The sequence below is a fragment of the Psittacula echo genome (assembly GCF_963264785.1).
Source record: "Psittacula echo genome assembly, chromosome: 7".
Classification (NCBI taxonomy): Eukaryota; Metazoa; Chordata; class Aves; order Psittaciformes; family Psittacidae; genus Psittacula; species Psittacula echo.
In genome coordinates this window covers 21,135,883-21,159,414 of record NC_137740.1, presented here as the reverse complement: position 1 = coordinate 21,159,414, position 23,532 = coordinate 21,135,883, and the positions used below count along the sequence as shown (strand labels likewise).

Sequence of the window (23,532 nt, the reverse complement as noted above, 5' to 3'; positions counted from 1 at the left end):
ATTGATCCAATAAAACTGTCAGAGCAACTGTAAAACAAACGCCTGAGCAACAGAAGAGGTTTGTGCAAGAAATCTGCATGTATTACCACAGCCTGGGCTTAGCAAGCAAGAGGACTTGAAGTCATCCTTGCATAAATGAAAATCATTGGGAGCACTTTTGTCTCCCCTCTTCAGATAGGGCAAGATCAGAGTTCTGTTAGCCAGAGTGAAATGCAATATTTGTTTTAGTACCTCATCCATCCTTTATCAGGGATGAATTTTCCAGTTTAAAAGGAGCTTCTCATCTCCAGCTCCTGCAGTCCTCCTAACGCTAGGAACAGATTTCATTGAAGTATTACTTGGGTTTACTCTATGTGAAGACTTTTTTCTTTCTCTTGCTTTTCATTCAGGAAAGCATCTCTGTTCATTATGGACACTTAAACTATCTGCAATGTAAAAGTGGTGTCTAAGCTGGGAGTGGTCCACTGTGAATGTGGCAAGTGAATTCCTCCTGTTCAGGAATGAGCCGGTGGCAGCAGATGACATATGATTTGAAACACTTCTTCCCTTCAGATGTTGGGAAATAAAACATGATTCCGATACAAACATTTGACGATGTTGGCTTGGTCCCCCTGTGTGTCTCTGTATAAGGAGAGTAAATTTAAAAGGCTTGTTTAAAAGCTAGGAGAGGACTCCAGGATCTGCCCTGTCAAAATGCCATCTGACTTCTGGAATAGGAAATGGCTGAGATTTTCCTGTGCGGTTGCCTCGAGCTGGGCATTTCAGCCTGTAGTTATGTGCCTGACTGCAAGTGGCTTGAGCTTCAAGGGGCTCTGCAGATGGGTTTAGCTGTCACACTTCAGCTTTTAAAATTGAGCCAACTGGATAATGATAGGCCATTACTACCAGATGCCAGCTTTTGCCTGGCTTGCAAATTGAGTGTCTGAAGCCTTTATGGAAGGACCATCACATAGTGCATGAATGTGCTATACCAAGGCCCAGTCTCAGCTGTGGACTCCTTGAAGCACCATGGCTCTTAATGCTTTTTTAAGCTCCAGATTCTGGGGTCATGTGAAAACCTGGCATAAAAAAAGAGAAAGAGTATATCTCTGGCAAATGTGTATTAGTCAGAAGGATGAGATTCAGCCACCTTCCAGAGGGTGCACTGAGAGGAGGCACAGTCTGTCCAGAGCCTGTCTTAATGCCAGTCTTCTACAGAGGCAATTGTGCAGTTCTCAGAGGGTCCAACTTAAGGTGCATGAGCATTTAGGTTCATCCCATTTTGGCTGTTCCTGCTGTGCATGAGCAAAGCCGGGTGGCAAAGCCAAGGGCAAGTTATCCCTTCTCCCCCAGCCCAGTAAAGACACACAGACACACTTAATTTCAAGCCAAGTGACAATTCCTGGGCTTGCAGGAGCAGAGGTTAACTCAAAGGCTGCAGTTGCTGTGCAGTGCTGGAGCAGAGTGAGCTGACACAGGGCAGGCTGCCTGCTGCTGGCTGCAGCAATGTGCGAAAAGACTTCTTTTCCCCCTTTAGTTTTTGTTGTTGTTGCACAAATCTAGGGAATGGTTAAAAATTCTGCCAGGGCAAGGTAAATGAAGGGTCTTTGCCCAATAAACCTCTGTCTTTGTAGATCTGCTGTAGCCATGTGCCTCTGACTCAGGCTGGGGAAGGAAACAGTAAAGTTCTTGCAGAGCATAGGGACGGGAGCATTTTAAAGCTCACTGAGCAGGGTTTGTAGCAGGAAAACATGGCTCAGGCTGACCTCTCCAGAGCCCCCTCTGAGAGCTGAGGCAGAGATTGTTTCTGGATCAAGAATCTCCGTCAGTTATTCCAGGTTAACTCAAGATAGTGCTGGCCTGATGCTGATGGCCAAGTGACAGTCTTTCCCTTCCCATACATGCATGCTCTCTGCAGAGCACTCCCACATGTGTTATATGGACACAGAACTCATGCCAAGCAAACACCAGGAAGGTTCCTGACTCAGGTTTCCTTTTGTGGGGTGTTCAGCAAGACGGAGTGGGAAAAGGTTTGAGGGTCTGGTGAGTTCACTGGCAGAGCTCTGCTCCTCTTGGGGAGATGGAAATGATCCCACAGGACAGGGGCAGCATGGCTGTCTCTCGTCCTAACACAAAGCTGAGCTGTGCAGGATCAGGAGGTGATAGGGCACCCAAATGGCCATGCTGGAAGCAGAGCCAGGTAACCTACCTGCTGGTCTCCATGATGCTGACTTCAGTCTGTTCCAGCTGAACATCCAGCCTGGAGGAATGGGATACTTCCCTCTTATTTCTGATAAGCACTAATGAGCTGTGGGGCTAACAAGCTTGAGGTATCTTGCTCCAAATGGAGCAAGATGCTGCTGTGTGGCTTGGAAGTTCCCTGCAGCCCAGCTAGAGCCAGCACAAGCCCAGCTCTGCTGGCTGCCCATCAGTCAGCTCAGTAAGGCCCTTGTAGAAATCAGCTTGCCCTGTCCTGAGTCCTGTGGCTGAACTTGGCAGGCACACAACCCAGAGATTTGGGGAGGGGGGATGTCACCACTCCTAAAGCAGGCAGCAGCCTCCTAAGGAGTAGGAAGTGCAGAGTCCCCCAGTCCCCTCATTGAACTGGCAGCTCATGCCAAGTATTGTAGCCGAGCGTGTTTGCAGTGTTTTATGGGGCATAATCTGTTGTCATTGAAGCCGATGGCAAATTCCGTACTTTCTGCAGCTGACGCTAAATAGGTCTTTTGAAGGTTGTAATTTCTCATTTAACTGATGCCAGTTGCAAATTCTTTGTGCTGAGGAATAACCCCTTAGCGCCAAATAAAATACAGGGGAAGTCTGTGGCATGTTTTTCAGCATATTGTTAGTTACAGCCCTCCTGACAGAGCACATTCTATGCCGAAGATAAATGCTTGGGAGACTCTTGCCAATTTATGTCCAAAAGGGCTTTTCTTGGATGTCCTCTTCTCCATGGAAAATGCTTTTCTGTTTTTCCAGCAAACATTTAATGAGCTGTACTTAAAAGAGGGCCTATTTCAGGACCAGACTGTTCTGCTTTAGCTCTCTCTGAGCTGGTTTAGGGCTCTTTGGATGCTCTGATCTGTGTTACACGGCACTGCATGGCAATGGTCCTTTGCGTAGCAATTTGCATGTTCCAGGACCTGCATGAGGGATGTTTCAGTCCACTCAGTTCTGCTCTCTAAGTGTCTCGTGTGCCCGGGATTGAAGGGTATTAGCAGCTGACATGTCAGAAAATCCGGGCTCTGTCCAGGCTGTAGGTACAGTTCTTGGCATTTAGAACACTGGATTCCCATGGTGGGGGCTAGGTCTTTCCATTTGAATTCAATTTTTTTGATCAAGGGGGAGCCTGGGCAGCTGGTTGAGTGGGCTGAGATGTGGGGCTGGTTGGAGGACATGCCCACAGGAATGCGGGCCCCTGGTGGCTCATGTCCAGGAGCTTTGCGTCTGGCTGCTCATGGCTGCTCACTAGTCCCAGCTCAGCATCGCTGCCAGCACTTCCAGCACGTGGCTGGAACCTGGGGCTGGCAGGAGGGAACATCCAACCTGAGCCATGGAGTCCAGCCCTGGTTCCCCTTTCTGGGAGATAAATGGAGAGCTGCATGGTGAGGAGGAGGGAGGAAGCTAACTCTGACAGTCACCTGCACACTCGCTTCTGTAACCAGAGAGGTTGCTGGAGATTTCCTAAGTGAAGCTGAAGGCTCTCAAGGTTTCTGTGAGCAGCCAGGAGCAGGTGAGCTTTCTTTCCTATGGTGATTTTAGAAGTCCCATCAAGGGATGCTGTTGGTGGAATAGAGTGGAAGGGCCATTCCATGGCTGCTTCTGTCTAAATCGACCCAAATATCCAAACCTCAGGATGATGGTTCATTAGGTTGACAAGGTTGAAGGAGACACCATCAGTGCATGGAAGGGAGGGAGAGAGGCATCAGCGAGGCAATCTAGTGGCCCATGCTGGTGATGCTTAGTGTTTATCTGCCATCACGTGGCTGTGGATGACCCAGAGGCAACTGAGCCTGATCTTCAAAAGCTAGGCACTGCCTAAGCCTGAGAAGGTACCAGCACAGGGATGTGGTGGTGCCCATCAGCTGTTGGGTGCCATTTTATTTATGAATCAAACCTGACAGTTTTTCCACAGAGTTAAAAGCAGAGCCAGCATTGACATGAGACCTCACAGTTAGCACTGATGGTGGCTAGGAAATGCAGTCTGCAATACTTGCGAATACAACAGCTAGCATTTGCACATGCAACTGAAGTGAAATAGCTGGTGTGTACACTTTTACCATATACTAAAAGTATTTTAATTACTTGCCATTAATTTATTCTTTATGCTATGAAACTCAACAGCATGAATGGCACAATTGTAAAGTGAATGCATCCTACTCCTGGTGTATTTTGAAGTGACTTGCTTTTTGTCTGAGCACTGTAAGAATGGGACTACTAGATGTGTTACAAACAAAGAGAATGGCACAAGACATCGGAACAATCCCAAGCACAGCTACAGGTTGGGCAGAGAAGAGATTCAGAGCAGCCCTGCAGAGAAGGACTTGGGGGTGTTGGTTGATGAGAAAATGAACATGAGCCGGCTGCAGTGTGCACTAGCAGCCCAGAAAGCCAACCGTATCCTGGGCTGCATCAAAAGGAGCGTGACCAGCAGGTCGAAGGAGGTGATCCTGCCCCTTTACTCTGCTCTCGTGAGACCTCACTTGGAGTATTGTGTGCAGTTCTGGTGTTCTCAACATAAGAAGGACATGGAACTGTTGGAACAAGTCCAGAGAAGGTCCATGAGTATGATCAGAGGACTGGAGCACCTTCCATATGAAGACAGGCTGAGAAAGTTGGAGCTGTTCAGCCTGGAGAAGAGAAGGCTGCATGGAGACCTCATAGCAGCCTTCCAGTATCTGAAGGGGGCCTACAGCGATGGTGGGGAGGGGCTATTCATCAGGGACTGTAGTGACAGGACAAGGGGTAACGGGTTCAAACTTAAACAGGGGAAGTTTAGATTGGATATGAGGAAGAAATTCTTTACTGAGAGGGTGGTGAGGCACTGGAATGGGTTGCCCAGGGAGGTTGTGAATGCTCCATCCTTGGCGGTGTTCAAGGCCAGGTTGGATGAGGCCTTGGGTGGCATGTTTTAGTGTGAGGTGTCCCTGCCCATGGCAGGGGGGTTGGAACTAGATGATCTTAAGGTCCTTTCCAACCCTAACTATTCTATGATTCTGTGATTCTATCTTAAGGTCCTTTCCAACCCTGTCTATGATTCTATAACATGTCCTCCAAGAGAGAAATGTTTAAACAGATGGGCAAGGCAAAGCAAGGAAGGAAAAAGAAGAGCAGAGGAGCAGGCTGGCTTGCCTACACTCTTTTAGAAAGCTGGAGCTGGGGAGTTTTCCTGGCTGCCAAATCCCACCCTGCCCCTGTACCTCCTGGCCCCAGCTTTGCTTTTTTACTGGTTTTGTTGCCTGTTTTTTTTCCTCCTAAAGCTCCTCTCCCAAATACAGCTTCACCAAGAGCTGGGAGCGTGGTTTGGGCTCCAGGGGCACGAGTCTGGCAGAGAACTGACGAAGTTGTGTCAGTCCACCCTAACCTCAGTGAAAGACTGAATTTGCACATGCTGTTCCACCTGCGCCAGCCCTGACACATGTTCCTCTAGCTCGTTTTAAGGACCCTTGATGATGGAGAAATCTGTATTATATACACTAATCAGGCCTGTAATCTTTAATTTGGTGGAAAATCATTTACTTATTCCAGGAGGGCTTTCATCTGGATGGTTTTAAACCTACATGTACACACTCTTTTGAATGTGGCCCTGAGGCTAGGCATGCTCTCTCTAAATATTCTTACACATAATTGTTTTTCTAGTGAAAAACATCATCAACTCCCATAGGTTTTGTTTCTTTATTATTTGGAGAACATTTTTCTCAGGTTTCTGTTGCAATTTATATTCATGTATCAGTGTTTTCTTGGTTTAAAAATACTTTGTACTCAACTTATTTTATTTTTGCTTTAATTGTTAGTAAAAATATGCATATTGAAATAACCAGCAAATTATTTTGCCAGAGGATTGATCAAAAAAAAAGTAAGATGTTTTCCTAAGGGAGGGTGGAAAAATGTGTAAAAAATTCTCATTAAACATAATTGGCATTTCTGGAAATGGCTGACACTGGGAAGTTTGAAGAAATGCCCATGCTCACAGTCCAGGGGACAGGAATTTGCTGTATTTGACAGGCTGTACACAAGAAGGATGCAGCGCTGCAAACTCGGCAGCACAGCTTTGCCAATGTGTCTAGACAGCCCATCTCCATGAGGGAGAGAAAAGCTTATTTCTTGGACCTGTTCCATCTGTGGCTGCTCTGATGAGACCGGACCACTTATGGTCTCCTTTATCAACAGAGGCTTTCCATCCAAGGTTTGGGTTTGTGCTGAGCTTGCTCAACCTGTCATTGCCTTTTGACTGATTATCTACATGAACTGATCTGGGCTCCCGCAGCAGGCAGGATGCAGCAATTGGAGCAGGGGGCTGTGGTGCAGCATGAGTGCATAGTTTCTCCAGCTGTGCTACCTTGGATGAGCCATCGAGTCTTTTGCTGGTTTTGAGATACAACTCTTAAGTGAGGATATGGCTAGACTGGCAGCTGGTGTGATTCATTAGCTAGAGCCTTTAAAAAGACTTAAATTCTGTTAAATTGTGCTAGAATGGCAGCATTAGTCTGCTAACCCTGCACCAGGCTGAAAGCAGTGTTTTGTGGCTGAGATATCCTTCTTCTCCAAACAGGTTCCCTAAATTGTTAGATCCTCTGGGTTAGAGTATCTGACATTTCAGTCAGATTAAGAGCAGTAATGAGCAGATATCCTATAATCTGTTCATCACCTGGAGGCAAAGATTATTACTCTGTATTAAGAATTGTTTTTTCCAGGTATTGCACCTTTGCCCCATTTGCAGGAGCTTTGACAATCATAATTCTGCCTCCTCTGCTGGGAATTGTGCTTTTCGAACTGCAGTGAACTTTGTGGAAATACAGAGGTTTCCATTTTTCAGCCTTTTGATTTAAAATTTCTAGATGATTGTTCGACTCTGGCAGGGAACCATTCAAAATACATTCCAAAATAGTCATCATTCCAGCAGACAAGAAACATAAGATGTAGCAATTTATTACCTAATGTGAAATGCATTCACGGTCCAGAAGAGGCTAAGGATGGAGGTAGGTCTGAGCCTCATTTCCCTTTGCATCCCCTGGAGCCCATGGTCTGTCCTATCCACCTTCCTGTTTTGCTTAATGTCCTCATGTCCAGAAAAAAGCCCCCGGAGTCCAGCAGCAGCCTAGTCCCTCCTCCCTTTCCCTGGCCTTACAAGAGCAAGTTTTCACTGTAGACATGAGAAGGAGAAAAAGTTGTTTTCAAATGATCCTACATGCTGTAATCCGTTTGCCTCCTGTAGCACTGCAGGATGTAAAAGTCCTTTATCCCTCATCTGAGGAGCACGCTCCAGTCAGGATGCTCAGCCCTTGGAAGGGGCAGGTGGGCTGGCTGCTGACAGCCAGGCTCAAGTTCTGTTATTTCTGGATCTCAGATGCCATCATTTTTCCAGTTGTGATCAAAAGGGACCCATAAAATGCATTAGCGGTCAAAATCTGGATTTCTAAGCGGAGCTCTGCAGCAGTGCCAGTCCAGTTTTCTTGGTAGGAGTGATGGCGATGGTGGGCTGATTTGGCCAAACCGCATTTGTTCTTGGATGCTAATGAGAGGGGAGCACAGCCTTTGGAGAGCTGGTTTTGATGTTCTCACTGTCGTTTGCACTTCTCTTTCTACCGGCCTGTGGCGCCCCGTGGTCGTTCTGTGCCATGCAGTCTGCAGTCCTGGATATTTCAACAATAAACAGATGAAATATCCATTGAGAACAGTGTTTCTGCCTACCAGTGGGGCCAGCTGGCGTGTGCATCCCACTGGTCGTTGTCTGTCTGCTTGCATGGGTCCCACATACCAAAAAAACACATCCAAGTGAATTTCCAGACCCAGTCAGGATGGGGCTATTTAATAATGGCACTTCTCAGCAGCACGGTGGGCCTCCGCAGGGTCCTGAACAAGCGGAGACATTCATGAAGCCGGTCAGCCTGAGTCAGTCTTTCCTGGTGCGGGCGGGAGATTGCTGGGTAGTGTTTGCAGACTCTTATGACTCCACAACATTTAGAGATGAGCCAGCTGAAAGGCCCGAAATGTTAAGTGGTTCATCTGCAATCTATATATGGGCTGAAAAGAAATTTCCCCTTAAAGCAGCACTTCTCAGTCTTTGAAATCCCACTTTATTTATTTTTGATGGTGGTGGTTTTCGAGTTGGGTTTGTTGGGGGTTTTTTTGACACGTATCTGTTTCTGGCAAAAATATCTCTGATTTTCCCCAGTAGAAGGTTCCTGTAGCTGAAGTTCATGAGGATTTTTTGGCACTTTTTAAAATAGAAAACCAAGTTTAATAAAAGCAGTGTTGCCCAGAGTTCAGGTGAGGGTGCAGTGGGAGGAAGACTGCAGGGTCCCTGCTTCAGGCTGATGCATCCTTCTACATGAGTACTATCAGGGAGGCTCAACCTTCTGAACCTGTGGCCATAAGAAGAGGGCGGAAGTGATTTTTATCTATTTTGATCTCAGGGAAACCTCCAAGAGCTGGAGAAATGTTGAAAAGACTGAATTGTGCCATCCCAAAGGGCTGGAGCAACCACATTATTGTCCTTGTTGTGCTCTTGGCTCCAGTACACCCCATTATACCCCAGCCCAAGCACCAGCACCGCATCATTTTGCTCTCTCCTAGGGACCACTTCCCACAAAAGGAATCAAAATCCACCCTGTTGGTTGGTCCCTACAATGGAGGAGTCTCCCAAACACGTTGCATATTTTGCTGTTAAGGTCTTGTCCCAGCACCGTGGCATCAAAAGGCATATTGATCCCTGAAACCTGGGGCACAGGTGATATGTTTGTGATTCATGTCCAGCTGTAGGTCTGTGAGTCTCTGTACTCAGAGAAAGAAGACACCAGGTAAATCCTACAGGGAAGCATGTGGAAATAATGCTGTGTGCCATTTGTATAACGTGTAACCCTATTGAGCTCACTGCTGGGGATATGAGTGTGGAAAATAGATTTATAACGTGTTCTTGCCTAATTGCGATGGTTTCTTGCCACTGCCATTGAGGTAGTGGGCAGTATCCAGCTGGATGTGGATACTTCCTGGTGCAGCAGTCTGCTCCTGCATGGGATGTTCTTGTTACATGATCAAGCTAAGAACAGAGGAGAACAATACTCTCAGCTGTTGTGCTGGTTTGGATATACACTGCATGCACATTAGAATTCAAAGGAGCGGTGTTTCACAACTTGGCTTTTAAAGCCTTTGTAGAAAGGACAAGAAGAGGTGCTGGAGAGGAGAAAGGTGTTATCCGTTATGAACTAGGGCAGGGAGTGGGCCAGAAACATAGAGAGGCAGCTTTGTAAAAGAAAATGCCAGTGGAGCAGGGTGGAGTTTAGGAAGTTTGATCTTGGCTGCATGAATGCCGTTCCTAAGATGAAACATCAGGACACATAGCATGGGAAGGGGAACTGGTGGGAAGAGGATGTGGGCGTTGGAAGTCATACCCCTGACCTTGCAAAGCTGTGACTTCACACGTTTTCAGCCCTGCCACATGCAGTGATTTTGGGTCTTAATCAAGAGTAAGGAACAGCCTGTGAAGGCTGATGTGCACCAGCTCTTCAGGGAAGGTCTAGTAGTCATCCTGTCACCGGCAGTTGGATGTCATTGCAGCTGAGTGCTGTGCTGGGACACACAAGCCTGTTTTGGCTATGATACCTGTGGTGGGGTTTGGCTGGCGGAGCTATGCAATCACATTTCTGTTCATCTGTCATGGATCCAATGCTTTGCAGCATTGGGGTACCCTAACGAGGATCTTAGGGTGGACTACAGCCCTCTTGGATCCCGTCGCCTCCCAAGCATGGTAAATCCACCCTGCTGGATTGCTGCCATGATCTGGTGGTTTGGTCTCTTTCTCAGTTACAGAGTGCAGTCTCACAGAACATGATTTGCTGCTGGCAGGCTTTTAAAATATGTGTTTGCTTTTGATTATATTTCTTTTTTAAATTAATTTTCCAAGGATCAATGTGGTAATGCATGTAAAAATTACAATATGTAAAACAAAGTATAAAAGCATACAAGGAATTCCAAACACATAACATACTGTGCCTTGGAGCTTATGAGATCCATAGAGCACTCATTGTATTATGGGAACACTCTGACCCCAAGACCCAGCTGAAAGGCTTGTTAGAAGAGCAGAACTAAGCCATGTGCCTTATGAGCTGTAGGATGCCCAGAAGGAAAACCCTAGTGAATATGAAAGCAGAGCTGTACAACAGAACTTAAACTGGTCTGTGGGATCTAGGGGGACTTTCCATGGCTTTATACCAATTTCTGGAGAAGGACGTTTACTTTTGCCCCCACAAATATTGCTCTCCCAGTAATTAATACTTAACGTCATGTCTTTCCAGGGAGACTCTCTGGGTTTCCACTGGATCATGATTGCTGGTTTGTTTGGGTTTCCTGTCCCCCCCACCCCACCCAAACATCATTTCTTTATCAACTCCAGCAAGTGGGAACATTGATGTGGTTAGGGAGGACACACAGCTGCTATAACTGCCCACGTGCTCTGCAGGTTCCCACCAGATGAGAAACAGAGCACCAGAGCTGGAACCACCCTGAAGAGGAGATTTGTCTTACATTTCTCATAGGATAGGTCTCTTAGCTGCTGAGGAAGAGCTCATGCTGCCCTGTCTGTAGATCAGGAGCAGGGCAGGTTGGGGTTGCAGGGGGACCTGATCCCCAGCTTTGCAGACCTGCAAAAGTGCAGAGCAGAGCACAGGGTGCCTGCAGCATCTCGTAAGTCCAGGTGAAGATTGTTTGCATGCTAGAAACTAGTCCACAGGAGTTCAGAGGTGTCTATAGGCTCTCCACTGGGAAAGCAGCAACTCTAAGACCTTGCTCCTGATGGGCAGGAGTCACTGCCTGGTGCTGTGAATTGAAACCCACCTGGAAATGTCCCTTTAGGCCATGGAACAGGCAGGAGGTCCATCTGTTCAAAAGCCTGTTCTGGTGGAAAGCAACAAGCGTTTCGCCCTTGGTGCTGGTGAGCCATTGTTGTACAGGACCTCAGTGAGTTCCCTTAGTCTGGCAGGCAGAGCCGAACACAACAGGAGACTGTAGGCACGCTATCCATGCAAAAGCTATTCACAGCTCTGTAATGATATGTAATTATTTGTATGCGGTCAGCTAAAAATTATCCTGATAGGTTCCACATTGCAGACACTTTGGATAGGAACTGCCATAGTCCCACTATGAAACACTGAAAATACACACACTTTTCCATTTAATATTAAAGCTTAGGTTTTGTATGAAAAATTCAGCATTGCCTCTCTGAAGTTCCATGCTCATGCACGAAATAACTTAGTATGTGCAAAAAAATGAACCTGATTAAGAGATAATCAAAACCAAAGGCTTTTAAGAGAATGTACCATCTGTTTCTTTGGGGTTTTCTGTTTTGTTTTTTCCTGTGCTCCTGGTGATGTTAACGAGACTGGAACTTTGGATACTTGAATTTTCCGTATAATTGAAATAATTTGAGGTCTTGTGTACAGATCGCGCAGAAACAAACAGAGAGCAAAGGTTAGAAAAAAGCTCAGCTAGTGTTATGTAAGGGGAGAAAAATGATAGTTCAAAAATCTCTGTAGTCTGACCTGTAATCTGAAATACAAATCTGCTGTTATTGCGGTTGTACAGCTGGGCTTGGTATCACTGCTCATCAGAGCTAGCTTCAGTACATGACTTAATAGGCATCTGCTATCTCAACATACTTCGTTTCTTTTCAAGAGTCATATTCATTCCATATTGCCTAAATTTGTGATGTCTAGTGTAAGGTAATTATAACTTCTCTGTGTAGCATTTGCATACTCTGAAGTTAAACCTTACTTATGTTTGAAAATACTTTTCTTGCATACATATAAACTGGAGTTCATTCTCTCCTGGGAGCTTTTAGAAAATCTGACAGCTAAGGCAGCCCTGAGCATGAAATGTTGTCCTTTTCCCAATCTCCTGTCCCTGCTCACATCTGGTGAAGACAATGGATGCTGCTGGGCAATGGGCTCCTGCTGCCTGGAGGAGCAGAGTCCTTCCAGTTGATGCTTGGGAAGGGAAGCTGCAAAACCAGCAGCTTCCCTTCCAGGGTGGATCTGGCTGTCCAGCCTGGTCAAAGACGTGGAAAACAAGTGGAGGGAAAATAGAGGTGTGAGGCTTTTCCCTGTTTTCTGGCAAAGTGAGGTTTTCAGGCTGGAAAGTGGCTTTTCAGGTTGAGATTGTTTTGGTTAGGGTGAACCTTGCTCTGGCAGAGCTCGGCACTGAGCAGTGTTGGTGTCAGATTTTTAGACAGGGTATGATCTCGTCTTTGCACAAGCGATGGTGGTGGGAACCCCTTCCCATGGGCAGCCCTGCTCTGTGGCACACTGGCTCATCTCCAGCATCCTCCATGAGTGGAAAATCACTTGAGACCGTTCTTAAAGCAGTTAAGGCAAGGCTTTGTCATCAAGTGGCTTTTGAATGTTCCCATTCCTGCTTCCCACTCCCTTTTCTGGTGCCTTGTTTTAGCTTTCATTAAGCCTTTCGGATCTGGGTTTTGGTTTTTCAATTTTTTTATTCTGTAAGTTGACAAAGCTGCCCTGCACTCAAAGAGTTGCAATATTTTGGAGGGATATAATGAATTGAAAGCAAAGCAAATCGCGAATAAAACTGGAACATGAGCCTGCAAAGAGCCGTAACTGCCTGGAAGGCTGATGCTGGGGAGAGGAGTCTGCCGGGAGTCGGGGGCGAACTGTGGAAGTATTTCTACTCCAACATCTTAAAATTTAATTTTAAACCAAATAAAAAACCTGTTCCTCTCCCTTTCATTCTCCTTTTTCATTTCTTTCTTCACCACTCTGAATAAAACTTCCTTTTTGGTTTTGGGCTTGCAGGATTTTATTTTTCTTTTTTTAAGAGGTTTTATTTGCTGTGGTTTTAGATTCTAGATTTTTTTTTTCCCCATGAAATAATTTGTCTTGTTTTTTCTTTAATCTGTGTTCAGACTTTCGCTGTAAATTGTTATTTAGAAGGCTGTGATGATAATGTGATTCTGTATTTTATTCCTGGAATCCTTTCTCAGTTTGCAGTTTATATAACTGATGTGACAAATCTTTCCTGCCTTACTGTATATGATATTGTGGTTAAGCGTCTCAGTCTTTCACTTAATTGATTCCAATTGTTTACTTTCAATTCATATCTAGTTAATGTATTATAATAGGTGGTTCTGGACTTCATAGAACTGGTCAAGACTTTTCAAAACTGCCCACACAGTAAATCCCATCTGGAAATTAGTTTTTGTTCTGACCTGGAATGAAAGCAAGTATGCGTGAGCATTCCTGCAAACTGGAAATCCAAAATATGTTGTGGTTGCAAGTACTGGTGGGAAAAATTACTGATCTTGTAGCTTATATGTAGGCATTCAGTACTCAACTCTGTTTTGCTTTATAATGCATATAATTTTCAATGTGGCATCCCAACAGGAGCCATCTGATGGTACATCAGTGATAGTCACAGACACCAGGACAGCCGCTCTGCAATAAGGAGCATGGATCAGGACGTCTTTAAGTGTGGATCTACCTCGTTGCAAGAGAAGGCTTCATGAGCAATAGAAAAAAAGAATAGGGTGTTTCATACTGTATCATTTAGGAGCAATTGAAAATGCTTTTGTGCATCCTAGAAGTGCATTTGTGTAAGATGCCAGGATTTGCATGTCACGGGTGAATTTAGAAATAACACAGGAAAACACAAATGTGGAAACAGGAAACAAAATCCCCCAGCCCAACATGAAAGGTTGGGATTTTGGAATTAAATTCCCACATTTTCCAGCATCACGTTCCTGAGAGAAAAGCGTGCGTTTCCATCTCTCCGGGGGATGCATTTGCAAGCAGTTGAACTTTTGAGAATGCTGCTTGTAATAAAATATTTCTGATTAAAAGAATGTTGGTGAAAGACTTCTGACCTATCTAAAAAGCTTTAGTGCTGTTTTCCTCTTCTCTCCATTTCTGCTGACTCCAGTCACTAGTGCTGTCAACACTGTTTAGGAATACCATTTTTCAGTGTTCAGCGTTGTTTCCTGATAAAGAAATAATGACAGGAACAAAAATAAAAATACCCCACTGACATGTTGAAGGCAGCCAGTGACTGCTGTGAGCAAGGTGACATTGGCAGACATCTGGGGTTTAGGTGTCTGCAATCCCTTGTTAGCAGTTTGTAATCAACATATGGCATGTCTGCATGGCAAAACACAAGGAATGATCAACCCATCAGCACTCTGGGTTAATACGGCTATTACTATTTTTTTCCTGCGATCCATGTAACTTCTGTAGACATTTGGATCTAGCTGTGTTGTGATGTTTCAGAGGTGTGGTGAAAGGAGACCTCAAAATCCCAAGCCCCCTATCAACAGGTTGCGCTTGCACCTCCGTCCAGCTACATCCTGTTAAAAAAAGGGGGTGATTCATATCCCTGCTCCACACCAGCCGATGCTGGAGATGCATTAGCCAACAGTGACCCAGCTGTGAGTCATTGCAATGCGGGTGCTGCCTGCAACTTTCCATTTCTTTGCCCTACTATTTTTGGGTCCAGTAATTACTAGGTGAGCTGTGAATCACCAGTGTCTCGCTGTACGCCGGGAGGAAACCAGGCAAATTGTGTTAACATGCTTGGCAAGAGGGATTCTTGTTCTCCAGTGTTTTACAGGCTTTGGCCCTTCTTCTTGCTCCCCAGAGTAATGTGCTCACCCTTCTTCATGTGTAACTGTCACACAGGATCTGAGCAATGGCCAGACTGCCTTGGGCTTGGGCTCCCTCCAGCCAGGTGTCATCTTCAAAGGCCTGGCGGGGATTCCCTAGGAGTCTCAAAAGCTTTTATTGATTTGTTCATCCAGTCCACATAGGCAGAGTTTAGATCATAAAACAGCATCAAATGGATAACTCATAAGGAGGCCAGACACCCATATTGACATTGGCCTCTACTGCAGTAAGGTCTTGTGGTGTTTCTGCCATTCAGAGGGGTGATCGTGCCCTGAGGTTCATTCTTCGCTGTTCGCTGTGTTGTGTAGTGCAAAGTGGCACAACTATGTCAAAGCTGTCCAGTAGAACCAGGGGAAAATCGCTGACCTTTTTTGTAAAGGCTTTGATGATGAGTCAAGAGAGGAATGTGCAGGACTTCTCTGCTTCTTTATAAGGGACAGTCCCTTTGACAGCACTAGAACCCCCACCACGTAGAAATGCATGCATGGTGTTCTGCACAAGCAGCAGTTAAATTCCATCCGTCTGCTTCACTGCTTTGCTTCCCCCCACCTGAGGAGGATACAGTCACCTGTAGCCTTATTTTAATGTCCTGGTACTCCCATGCACATTCCTGCCTCTGTCAGTTCCTTCCCAGCTCAGCTTTATAATTCAACATGCTGTTAAAAACTGGTCTCCAAATACTTGTTCGCAGATACAAGAAAACCAAAGTTGTATTTTCGCACCCAGGAATCCCCAGGCTGGAAAAGAGTCTTCTGGGGATCTTTAGGCTGTTGGAGAAGGATTGGGAATGGAGGAGCCATAAACCTGCAGGAATTTGAAAAACCTACTTTAATTTAAGAGGAATGTCCTTTTGTTCCTAAATGGATGGGCCTTGCTCCAAAGGCCTTCAGGTGCCCTAACTGTTACCAGATGTGCTGTGAAAAGCAGCACAAACAGGTGGTGAGGACAACAACCACAGACTTTAATTTCCTTGTCAGCTTCTCCCTGTGCCTTACATACCCCCTGGAGAACAGGAGGATGAGGGGAGCTGTCATTTTTGTATATGGCAAAAGAAATTACTATCAAGGGGATATTCTGCAACTGTATATAGCAGGTCAAGCCCTTGGACTCTCAGTGGTGAGACTGTCATCTGGGCTAAGGTGCGCAGTGATTAACTTAAAATATAATGCACTAACATATGCATTGTTAGATACAATGATTGATAAAATTTAATGCATCCTGGCATATATATTGGCTAAGATCCTCCAAGGTGTAACTACTGTTCTGCCATGTAGGGCAGTGGGACCATGCTAACATTGCCCAGCTGGGGCTCTGCCCAGTGTGCTTGGGAGCATTGACAGCTGGGGCTGCAGGAGCATGAGAAGCCTTGATGGTTTGGTGGGATCCCACACACTGGATCACTTGAGGAACGAGTGCAAGGGAATGTCATGCTAGTCCTGCAGCCTGTACGGGGCTGTTTTACAGAGCCAGCAGTGGCCTCCTGCTCCTGCAGGCTGGTGCCTTGCTGTCCACTTCCTTCGGAGTGGCTTCCCATGGTAACTGAAGCATTTTCTGTGCATAACTTGTGTGATGAGTGAACATACTTCAGTACAAGTAGGGTAGAAGCAAAACCAGTGTCATAGCCTCCAGATTGCCCTAATAAAGAGTACTCAAACCCCTGGATCTCACAGCTTACCAGTACCTGCAAGTGGCCGTGCACTGATACCTTCATTGCTGCTGCGACACTGGGATGTGCAACAGCACTGGAAAAAGGAGAGATGGTGCAGAGCAGGTATTTGCTAGTAAAAGCTATTTCGTAGTTATCTCAGCACTGATGTTACTCCAGTGATTGTAGGTAGGCATAGGTAGTAGTGATATGTGTGACTCCAGATGTGTGGATATACTGATTTATTATTGGAGTAAATAGAAATCAGGTACAAAACAATATGAGTTCTTATAGGATGCACAGTTTGTTGTTTGCCACCTTGCTGGCATGGGCAAGGCGAAGAGTGTGATGGAGAATGCACAAATGTTCTCCGGTCTCGCTCCAGAGAGCTGTATTATGTCCCAGTAGAGGGCAGTCCTTGGAAATGTGAAGCCAAGAGACCAGGGGTTTATGATTCTTATGGTTAGAAAATGTTTCTAAGGTTGTTGGGAATGCTAAGATGCATTTTGGACTCTTTTGTTTCTTTTTAGAGATAAGGAATCTGAGGCATGGGGTAGCTTGAAAGAGCTGGTACAAGTCTTACACAGTTATCCTGACAAATAAATTCTGGGGGTCAATGCACTTTCCACCTCCCTTTTACATGAGGACTAACATGGCATGATTAAGGTGTGGTGTTGATGTTTTGCAAACGTCTTCTTAAGCCCTTTCCACTTTGAAACCATTGAGGTTATTCACCCCATTGCTGTGGGATCTAAGTTTTCTAGTCTTCCACATCTCCAATTGTCTCTCCTAGATGATCAGCTGAACTCAGAAGAGAAGAAGAAAAGAAAGCAGAGGAGAAATAGGACTACCTTCAACAGCAGCCAGCTCCAGGCATTAGAGAGGGTCTTTGAGAGGACACACTACCCCGATGCCTTTGTACGGGAAGACCTTGCACGCAGAGTCAATCTCACTGAAGCCAGAGTTCAGGTAATCACCACAGCTTGTATCAAGACACATCTCACCTGAGAAGGCCATTCCAGTACAGCAGTAGAAATCCCTGAGGTCTGTATGGCACACTAGGGTTGCCAAGCTTCTGGATCATGCTGTCTTGCAGACCCAAGTGTGCCATGCCTTGAGGAGGACTGCCAGGCTTGACCTGCCACCATACTTACCACCTGCCCTGTCAGATGTGTTCAAGGCCAAGATGTTGGATGTCCTGTGTTCAGGCTGCTTACACTGTCTTGAGCTGCTCAGCTCTTAGCTTGCAAGCCTGCAGCTTCTGAAGGTCATGGTAAACCATAGAACATGATGTGTTTTACAGCACTCTCAGGCCTTGCTGCCTATAGCACAGAACAGACCTGGTCCCACAGTATCCTCACGGAGCTAGTTCCTTGTGTAAGGTCTTTATCAGGGCAGACATAAGGATTGTCTTGCCATTATAGTTTCCAGCGACAGGCATGCCAAAACAGCATGCTTTTACAGAGTCCTGTCTTGCCCAGCAGGGCAGAGGTGGTATGGTGAAAGAGTGAGTGTCACAGCAGAGCTGGTTGTGATGGCTGGTGTGTCTGTGTGCTTCCCACCCCAGGTGTGGTTCCAGAACCGGAGAGCCAAGTTTCGCCGGAATGAGAGAGCGATGCTGGCCAGCAAGAATGCCTCTCTGCTCAAATCCTACTCAGGGGACGTGACCGCTGTGGAGCAGCCCATAGTACCTCGCCCAGCTCCGAGACCCACTGACTATCTCTCCTGGGGTACCGCCTCACCTTACAGGTGAGTGAATAACCTCTCTGGGGCTGACCAGCTCTGGGCATGGTATAGAGCAGCCTGAGAGTGGCCGTCAGACAGCTCTAAAGTGATGTTTATGTTTACGTGGGGCAACTGGAGGACTCAGCAATTTGTCCACCCCACTGATTTTCTTTACCTGTTTGCATTCCACTCCATCTCACTGCCAGTCATGCAAGGGGGGCTTGGTTCAGCATTGTTGTGGCTTTCTGGGAGATTGAGGCTTCTTTTTTGGTGGTGTCTCTGCAGGTCAGGAAATTTCAAGAGAGGATCAGGTATAAATAAGTGGAAACAGAAGGGATTGCACTTGCTTCCCTAGTGCATCCAGTTTAAAGCAAGGAAGAAACATTTCCGTGGGGGACACGGGTCCAGGGGAAGGTCATGGCAAAGCACCTGAGGAAGCTCAGCTGCCACACAGCGGCCGGAAGAGGGAGTTCTGTGGCTGTATCATGGCAGTCACTGGTTGGGATGCATGGAAGGGCTGGGAACTCGTTCTATGCATGTTGCTCCAAATCCTCCCTGCCGCGGGCACACTATCTGTGCTGTCTGGGTCCACTCTAAGCAATGAGAAGCCCAGGCCATTTGGGATGTATGAAAGGAGAGCGAGAGAGAATGGAAAGCCTTAGGGATGATTTTTCTCTCCCTGAGGTCCAGACCTGGCTGTTTCTCTCCATGGTGTGAAGATGCATCTTCACTGTCTTGATATCTTGTCTTAAGCAAAGATGTTTCAGCAAAGACATTTGTAGCTTACAGCTTTCCCTGCTGGCTGACAAGACAAATCAAGATGGACTGTCACCCTCCTACGGGGTAGAGAATAAGGGTAGGAGAGGAGTAGGAGGCATTGGCAAAGGAGCAGAGCAGCTGGTTTCCATGATGTGGGTTGGTCAGGACTCTCAGACACTTTATGCTCCCTAGGCTTTCTAATCCTACTGGTCATTTGCTAGCAATCACATTCGTATGCAAAGGCACTTGGGCCAGGTTGTCACAGCTTCATTAAAGCTTTGAACTGAGTAGTGTTATTAAAGTGTTGGACACTTGGAGAAAAACATCCATGCAGAGTGTTTGCATGGCCCTCTGCCCCCTCTCCACCTTCCTCATGCTGCTGTACCAGCCCTTGACTAACGGCTAGTCCCAGAGAGGGCTGAGTGCTGCATAGTTGGTGCTGGTTTTACTCTTAGATCTGAGGAAAGTTTTCAATCAGTGTGTTTATTCTCCAAATACATTCAGCCACAGGTCAACCAAAGCTATTTGCAGATCCATGTCACATAGATAGCCAAGTAGATACTGTTATTTTTTTGAAGTTGAAATGTTTTGCTTGGACATTTTTTAGCATAGGTTCCTAAGAAAACAAGACTAGCAGTCACGTTGTCGGCCTGCACTTCCCACTCCAACAACCTTTGACTTCATGGGCCACTGAAACCCATATTTGAAAGAAGGATTTTAGGCCTCAGAAACATTGAATTATAAAATAGTTAGGGTTGGTAAGGACCTTAAGATCATCATGTTCCTCTGTGTTTCATGAAAGCAGGCAGCTGAGTAGAGGATGGAGATTCTTTCTTTGCCTGAATAGTGTGGAGGGAAGGAGGAAGGAGGATGAATTCAACCCTTATTAGAACCTGGAGAGTCTCTGGAGCAACCATCAAGCTAGACCAATGTTTGGAGACAGCCTTCTTGTGTAGTGCTCCTTGTGGAATAACTTGCTAAAAGAGAGTGTTTCTGGAGGTTTTTGGTTTAGCAGAGATTTCACTGGACAACCGTAATGTTCCCTACACCTCTGGGGAGCTGAGAGCAGGAGGCTTACTGGAGTTTTGGACCAGACTTGGGTAGTAGTCTGGTTTTGAATGGGGACAGTTTACAGCCAAGACTGAAAATTCTTATTTTATCTAATCTAGAGTATCCTTGAGGCTCTTCTAATTTCTTCCAGCACAAAAACATGGTGGAGATGCACCCTGGGGAAGCAGGTGGGAATGGGTGCTTGAGCAGCCACCAGCTATGCACCTGAAATTTTGCAATGCCTCTGCAGGCAGGACTTGGCTTCTTCTCACATTGCTGCTGACTTATGGAGAAGGAGAGGGTAAAGTCACCAACCCACCCACAGAGAGGAAATTGAGGGGGTGCGCAGCTGCCTGGGGAGGGCTCCAGGCACCTTGATCTATCACATCCTGGACTCTGGCAAAATGAAGCTGATGCACCCCAAGTTGGGCTGAGTCAAGCCTGTATTTTGATGTGTGCGTTCTAATGTCTCTGTGTCCTTCTAGTACTTGTTAGATATTCTCAAAGTGTCCTGAATGTTTGCTTTCCTGCAGAGTTTTCAGTGCTTTCCCCTGAATGGGTGTATGCAGCTTTATATCTAGAGGTCTCACCTGTTATTCCCATGTGTGTAAGCTGTTGTGTTTCCACTGGTCTTGAAGCAAAGATGACAGTTTCCTCCTCAAGAAGTTCTTTTCCCTGATACTAAAGTGAAAAATAGGAGTCATTTGGCTTGGGATGGGACCTACAAGTATTAGGTGGTCTGGATCTCCTGGATCTCCTGGAGGCTGAGGATTCAGACAGTACTGGATTGCATTTAAATTCCTGGCAGGTTAGCTCTGCCCTGTGAAGTCAAGAGATACCAGCAATGCTTTGGGGCAAACATTCATGCCCACAGACTGGATCTGTTTGTGCAGCAGATGCCTGTGTCCCTCAAGGGAGATTTGCTGCTGCAAAGGCTCTTCCAGTCACGGAGGTCAGCACTGGAAAAAAGAGAGAAAAAGGAAAATTAAAAAGAAAAAAGGTCTTCTTAGACTGTGGGTGGAGGAAAACCTTTCCCAGAGCCTCAGATGGGAGCCACCCGGGCAAGCAGATGGAAGGGGTCAGCACCAGAGCTGAGCTTGCCTCCATGAGGGCATTTGTGGTTTCCTCTGGAACATGCTGGCTGTGTTAAATGGGCACCTGTGGTTCATGCAGTGTTTTTCAAATGGTTTTGATCTGTGGACCCCTGTGTAGGAAATGCAGCAGGGTCAGATAGTTTGCTTTTTTGGGAAGTGGGTGTTGCTTTTCACAGAAACCTGGGACACATGGGTTAAACAAGTTTTCTAGTGGTCTGGAAAGCAGACTGGCAAATATTTGGTAGGATAAGAAAGAGCTCAGATCTTTGTTCCGCCTCCACTGGCAAAAGTAATGTTTTCAATGAATAAAGTCATGATCTGAAGGGAGAAAATAGGTTTTGTTTTTTCTTTTTTCCCTCAGCCTTTAGGGCATGTTCTTTATGATCAGCTGAAGTTTTGAAGGAAAAAAAAATGTGTAAATTTTCATTCCAAAAGGCTGAAACCAGAAAGCATCACAATTGTTGAAAGGGGTTTTTCCCAGAGCGTTTCTTTAATGTAAAGTGTTTCAGAAGTGACGTGATTTCACAAGCAATAAAACTAGCAATTGCTGTCATCAAAAAGACATTGCCTCCAGTAGGAATACTTATAAGGACAATGGTCTGACTGGCAGGCTGGGAGCCCTGACCTTGTTGTAAACCTTTTGGGTTAGAAAATAGGAAATGGAAATTTTCTTGTTGACTTCAATCAGCTTTGGCATTGGCTATCCCTGGGTAAGTGAACTGCAGTGGAGAGATTTACAGGGGTGCTAAATAAAAAGTAGTGATCATTCCCTGCTCACATCCTGCAGGTACAGAAACCCCAGGGTTTAACCTCACTGTGGTGCATGTCTGCTCTCTGCATGGTGTGAAGACCAATCTGACATGATGTTTCTCTCTTTCTATCCCACAGTGCCATGGCCACTTACTCCGCCACGTGTACCAATGCCAGCCCGGCACAGGGTATGAATATGGCCAACAGTATTGCCAACCTGAGACTGAAGGCAAAGGAATATAGTTTACAGAGGAATCAAGTGCCCACAGTCAATTAATGACTGGAGGCATCTGCCTTGCAGAAGGAGAAAATACAACAGCATCCGTCCTGCTTTGCAACTTGTTTGTGCTAAAAAAAACCAAAAACACAACAGAAAAACACACACACAAAAAAAGAAAAAAAAAACAAAACAAACAAAAAAAGCCAAAAAAAAAAAAAAAAAAAAAAAAAAAGAGAGAAAAGAAAAAGATTTAAAAAAGTCAACCCTAACCCAGAACTGATGTGGGGACCAAACTGGGAGCAAACTGAACCGCTCATGAGTAACAAGGTTCCTCCTTCCTTTTGGGATAATGCCACCATTTTTATTTTTCTTGTAATTGTCAGGTTTATTGCTTCTGCTCAATATACTATGAGCTTCTTCAGTAAAGGACAGTCTCACCCTTGTTGGTTTCCATTTTTGTATGGGACTGCAGAAAAACCCTCTGCTGATCTCAGCCCATGGACATATCCCACCCATCATCACGCTGAGATACAACGCTTGCTCCTCTCCCCCCTGCCCCAGCTCACCCTAGAAGAAGAAGTTTTTTTGGTGACAGCTTTCTGTTGTATCCACCTGACCCTCTATCCCTTCAGTCCCTTGTGCCACAGAGGCAGCACCGTTACCATTAGTCTGCAAGAAACCCATTAGTGCAATGAGATGGGGTCATCCCGCCCGCGTTGCCTGGACCAGTCTGATACATGAGGAAGACCTCCTTAGGCTTTGCAGCACTTCATTGCTTTCTCGAGTATTCCCAGCACTGCTCCCTCAAAAAGCCAAAGAAGAGAGAAAAGCCAACATGGGTGTGAGTGGGAGGGGGGGCCTTCCAGAGGGATCGCTCTGTAGTGCCAAGAATAGGACTGTTAGGACACTCCTTTCTATGCCTTACAGTTTGCGCCACAGGGAAAGGCGTTGTCCAGATGCATTTGTTTTATATATACTGTATATATTTATATATATAAGATAATACATGCAAGCTTGGTTGGTGTTTTTTATTAAACAAAATAAAATCCATTGAAAATGTTTGGGATGTTTGTGCTGCATCCAGGTTCCTGGAGCTGTGCATTGAAATTCCAGCCACAGACTCTCACCCTTGTGAGGGCTCTTCTCTCTAGCTTTGATCAGCACTTGAAATGGCCACCTCACATCTTCTCATGAGAAACTCCAAAGATGTGGCATTGGAGGGAGCCATGGTTCTTTGCAGATTTTCCCCGTGGAAATTTGCAGCTTTATAGAATAAGACAAGGATCTCCTTTCCAGTCGGTTAGGTTCATGTGGCTCTTGAGAACACTCAAGGACATCCCCATGGAAAGTCTCAGCCAGCCTCTCTGAGGACAGGTGATGTCTCGGCAGGGAGCATTCCACATGAAGACCGTATTTCCCTCCAGT

At 45.9% G+C, this 23,532-nt stretch overlaps 1 protein-coding gene across 1 annotated transcript in view; it reads left to right on the top strand.

The window, feature by feature from the left end:
• PRRX1 (paired related homeobox 1) overlaps window positions 1-22,774 on the top strand; it is a gene marked incomplete at its 5' end in the record, with an annotated part of 40,097 nt that extends 17,323 nt beyond the window's left edge. The window contains 3 exons of the mRNA XM_080622496.1: window positions 17,303-17,478; window positions 18,077-18,258; window positions 22,026-22,774. Coding sequence (XP_080478622.1) covers window positions 17,303-17,478; window positions 18,077-18,258; window positions 22,026-22,164 — 497 coding nt within the window. The 3' untranslated portion in view covers window positions 22,165-22,774. The remainder of the gene's footprint in view (window positions 1-17,302; window positions 17,479-18,076; window positions 18,259-22,025) is intronic.
• Between the last annotated feature and the right edge of the window lie 758 nt (window positions 22,775-23,532).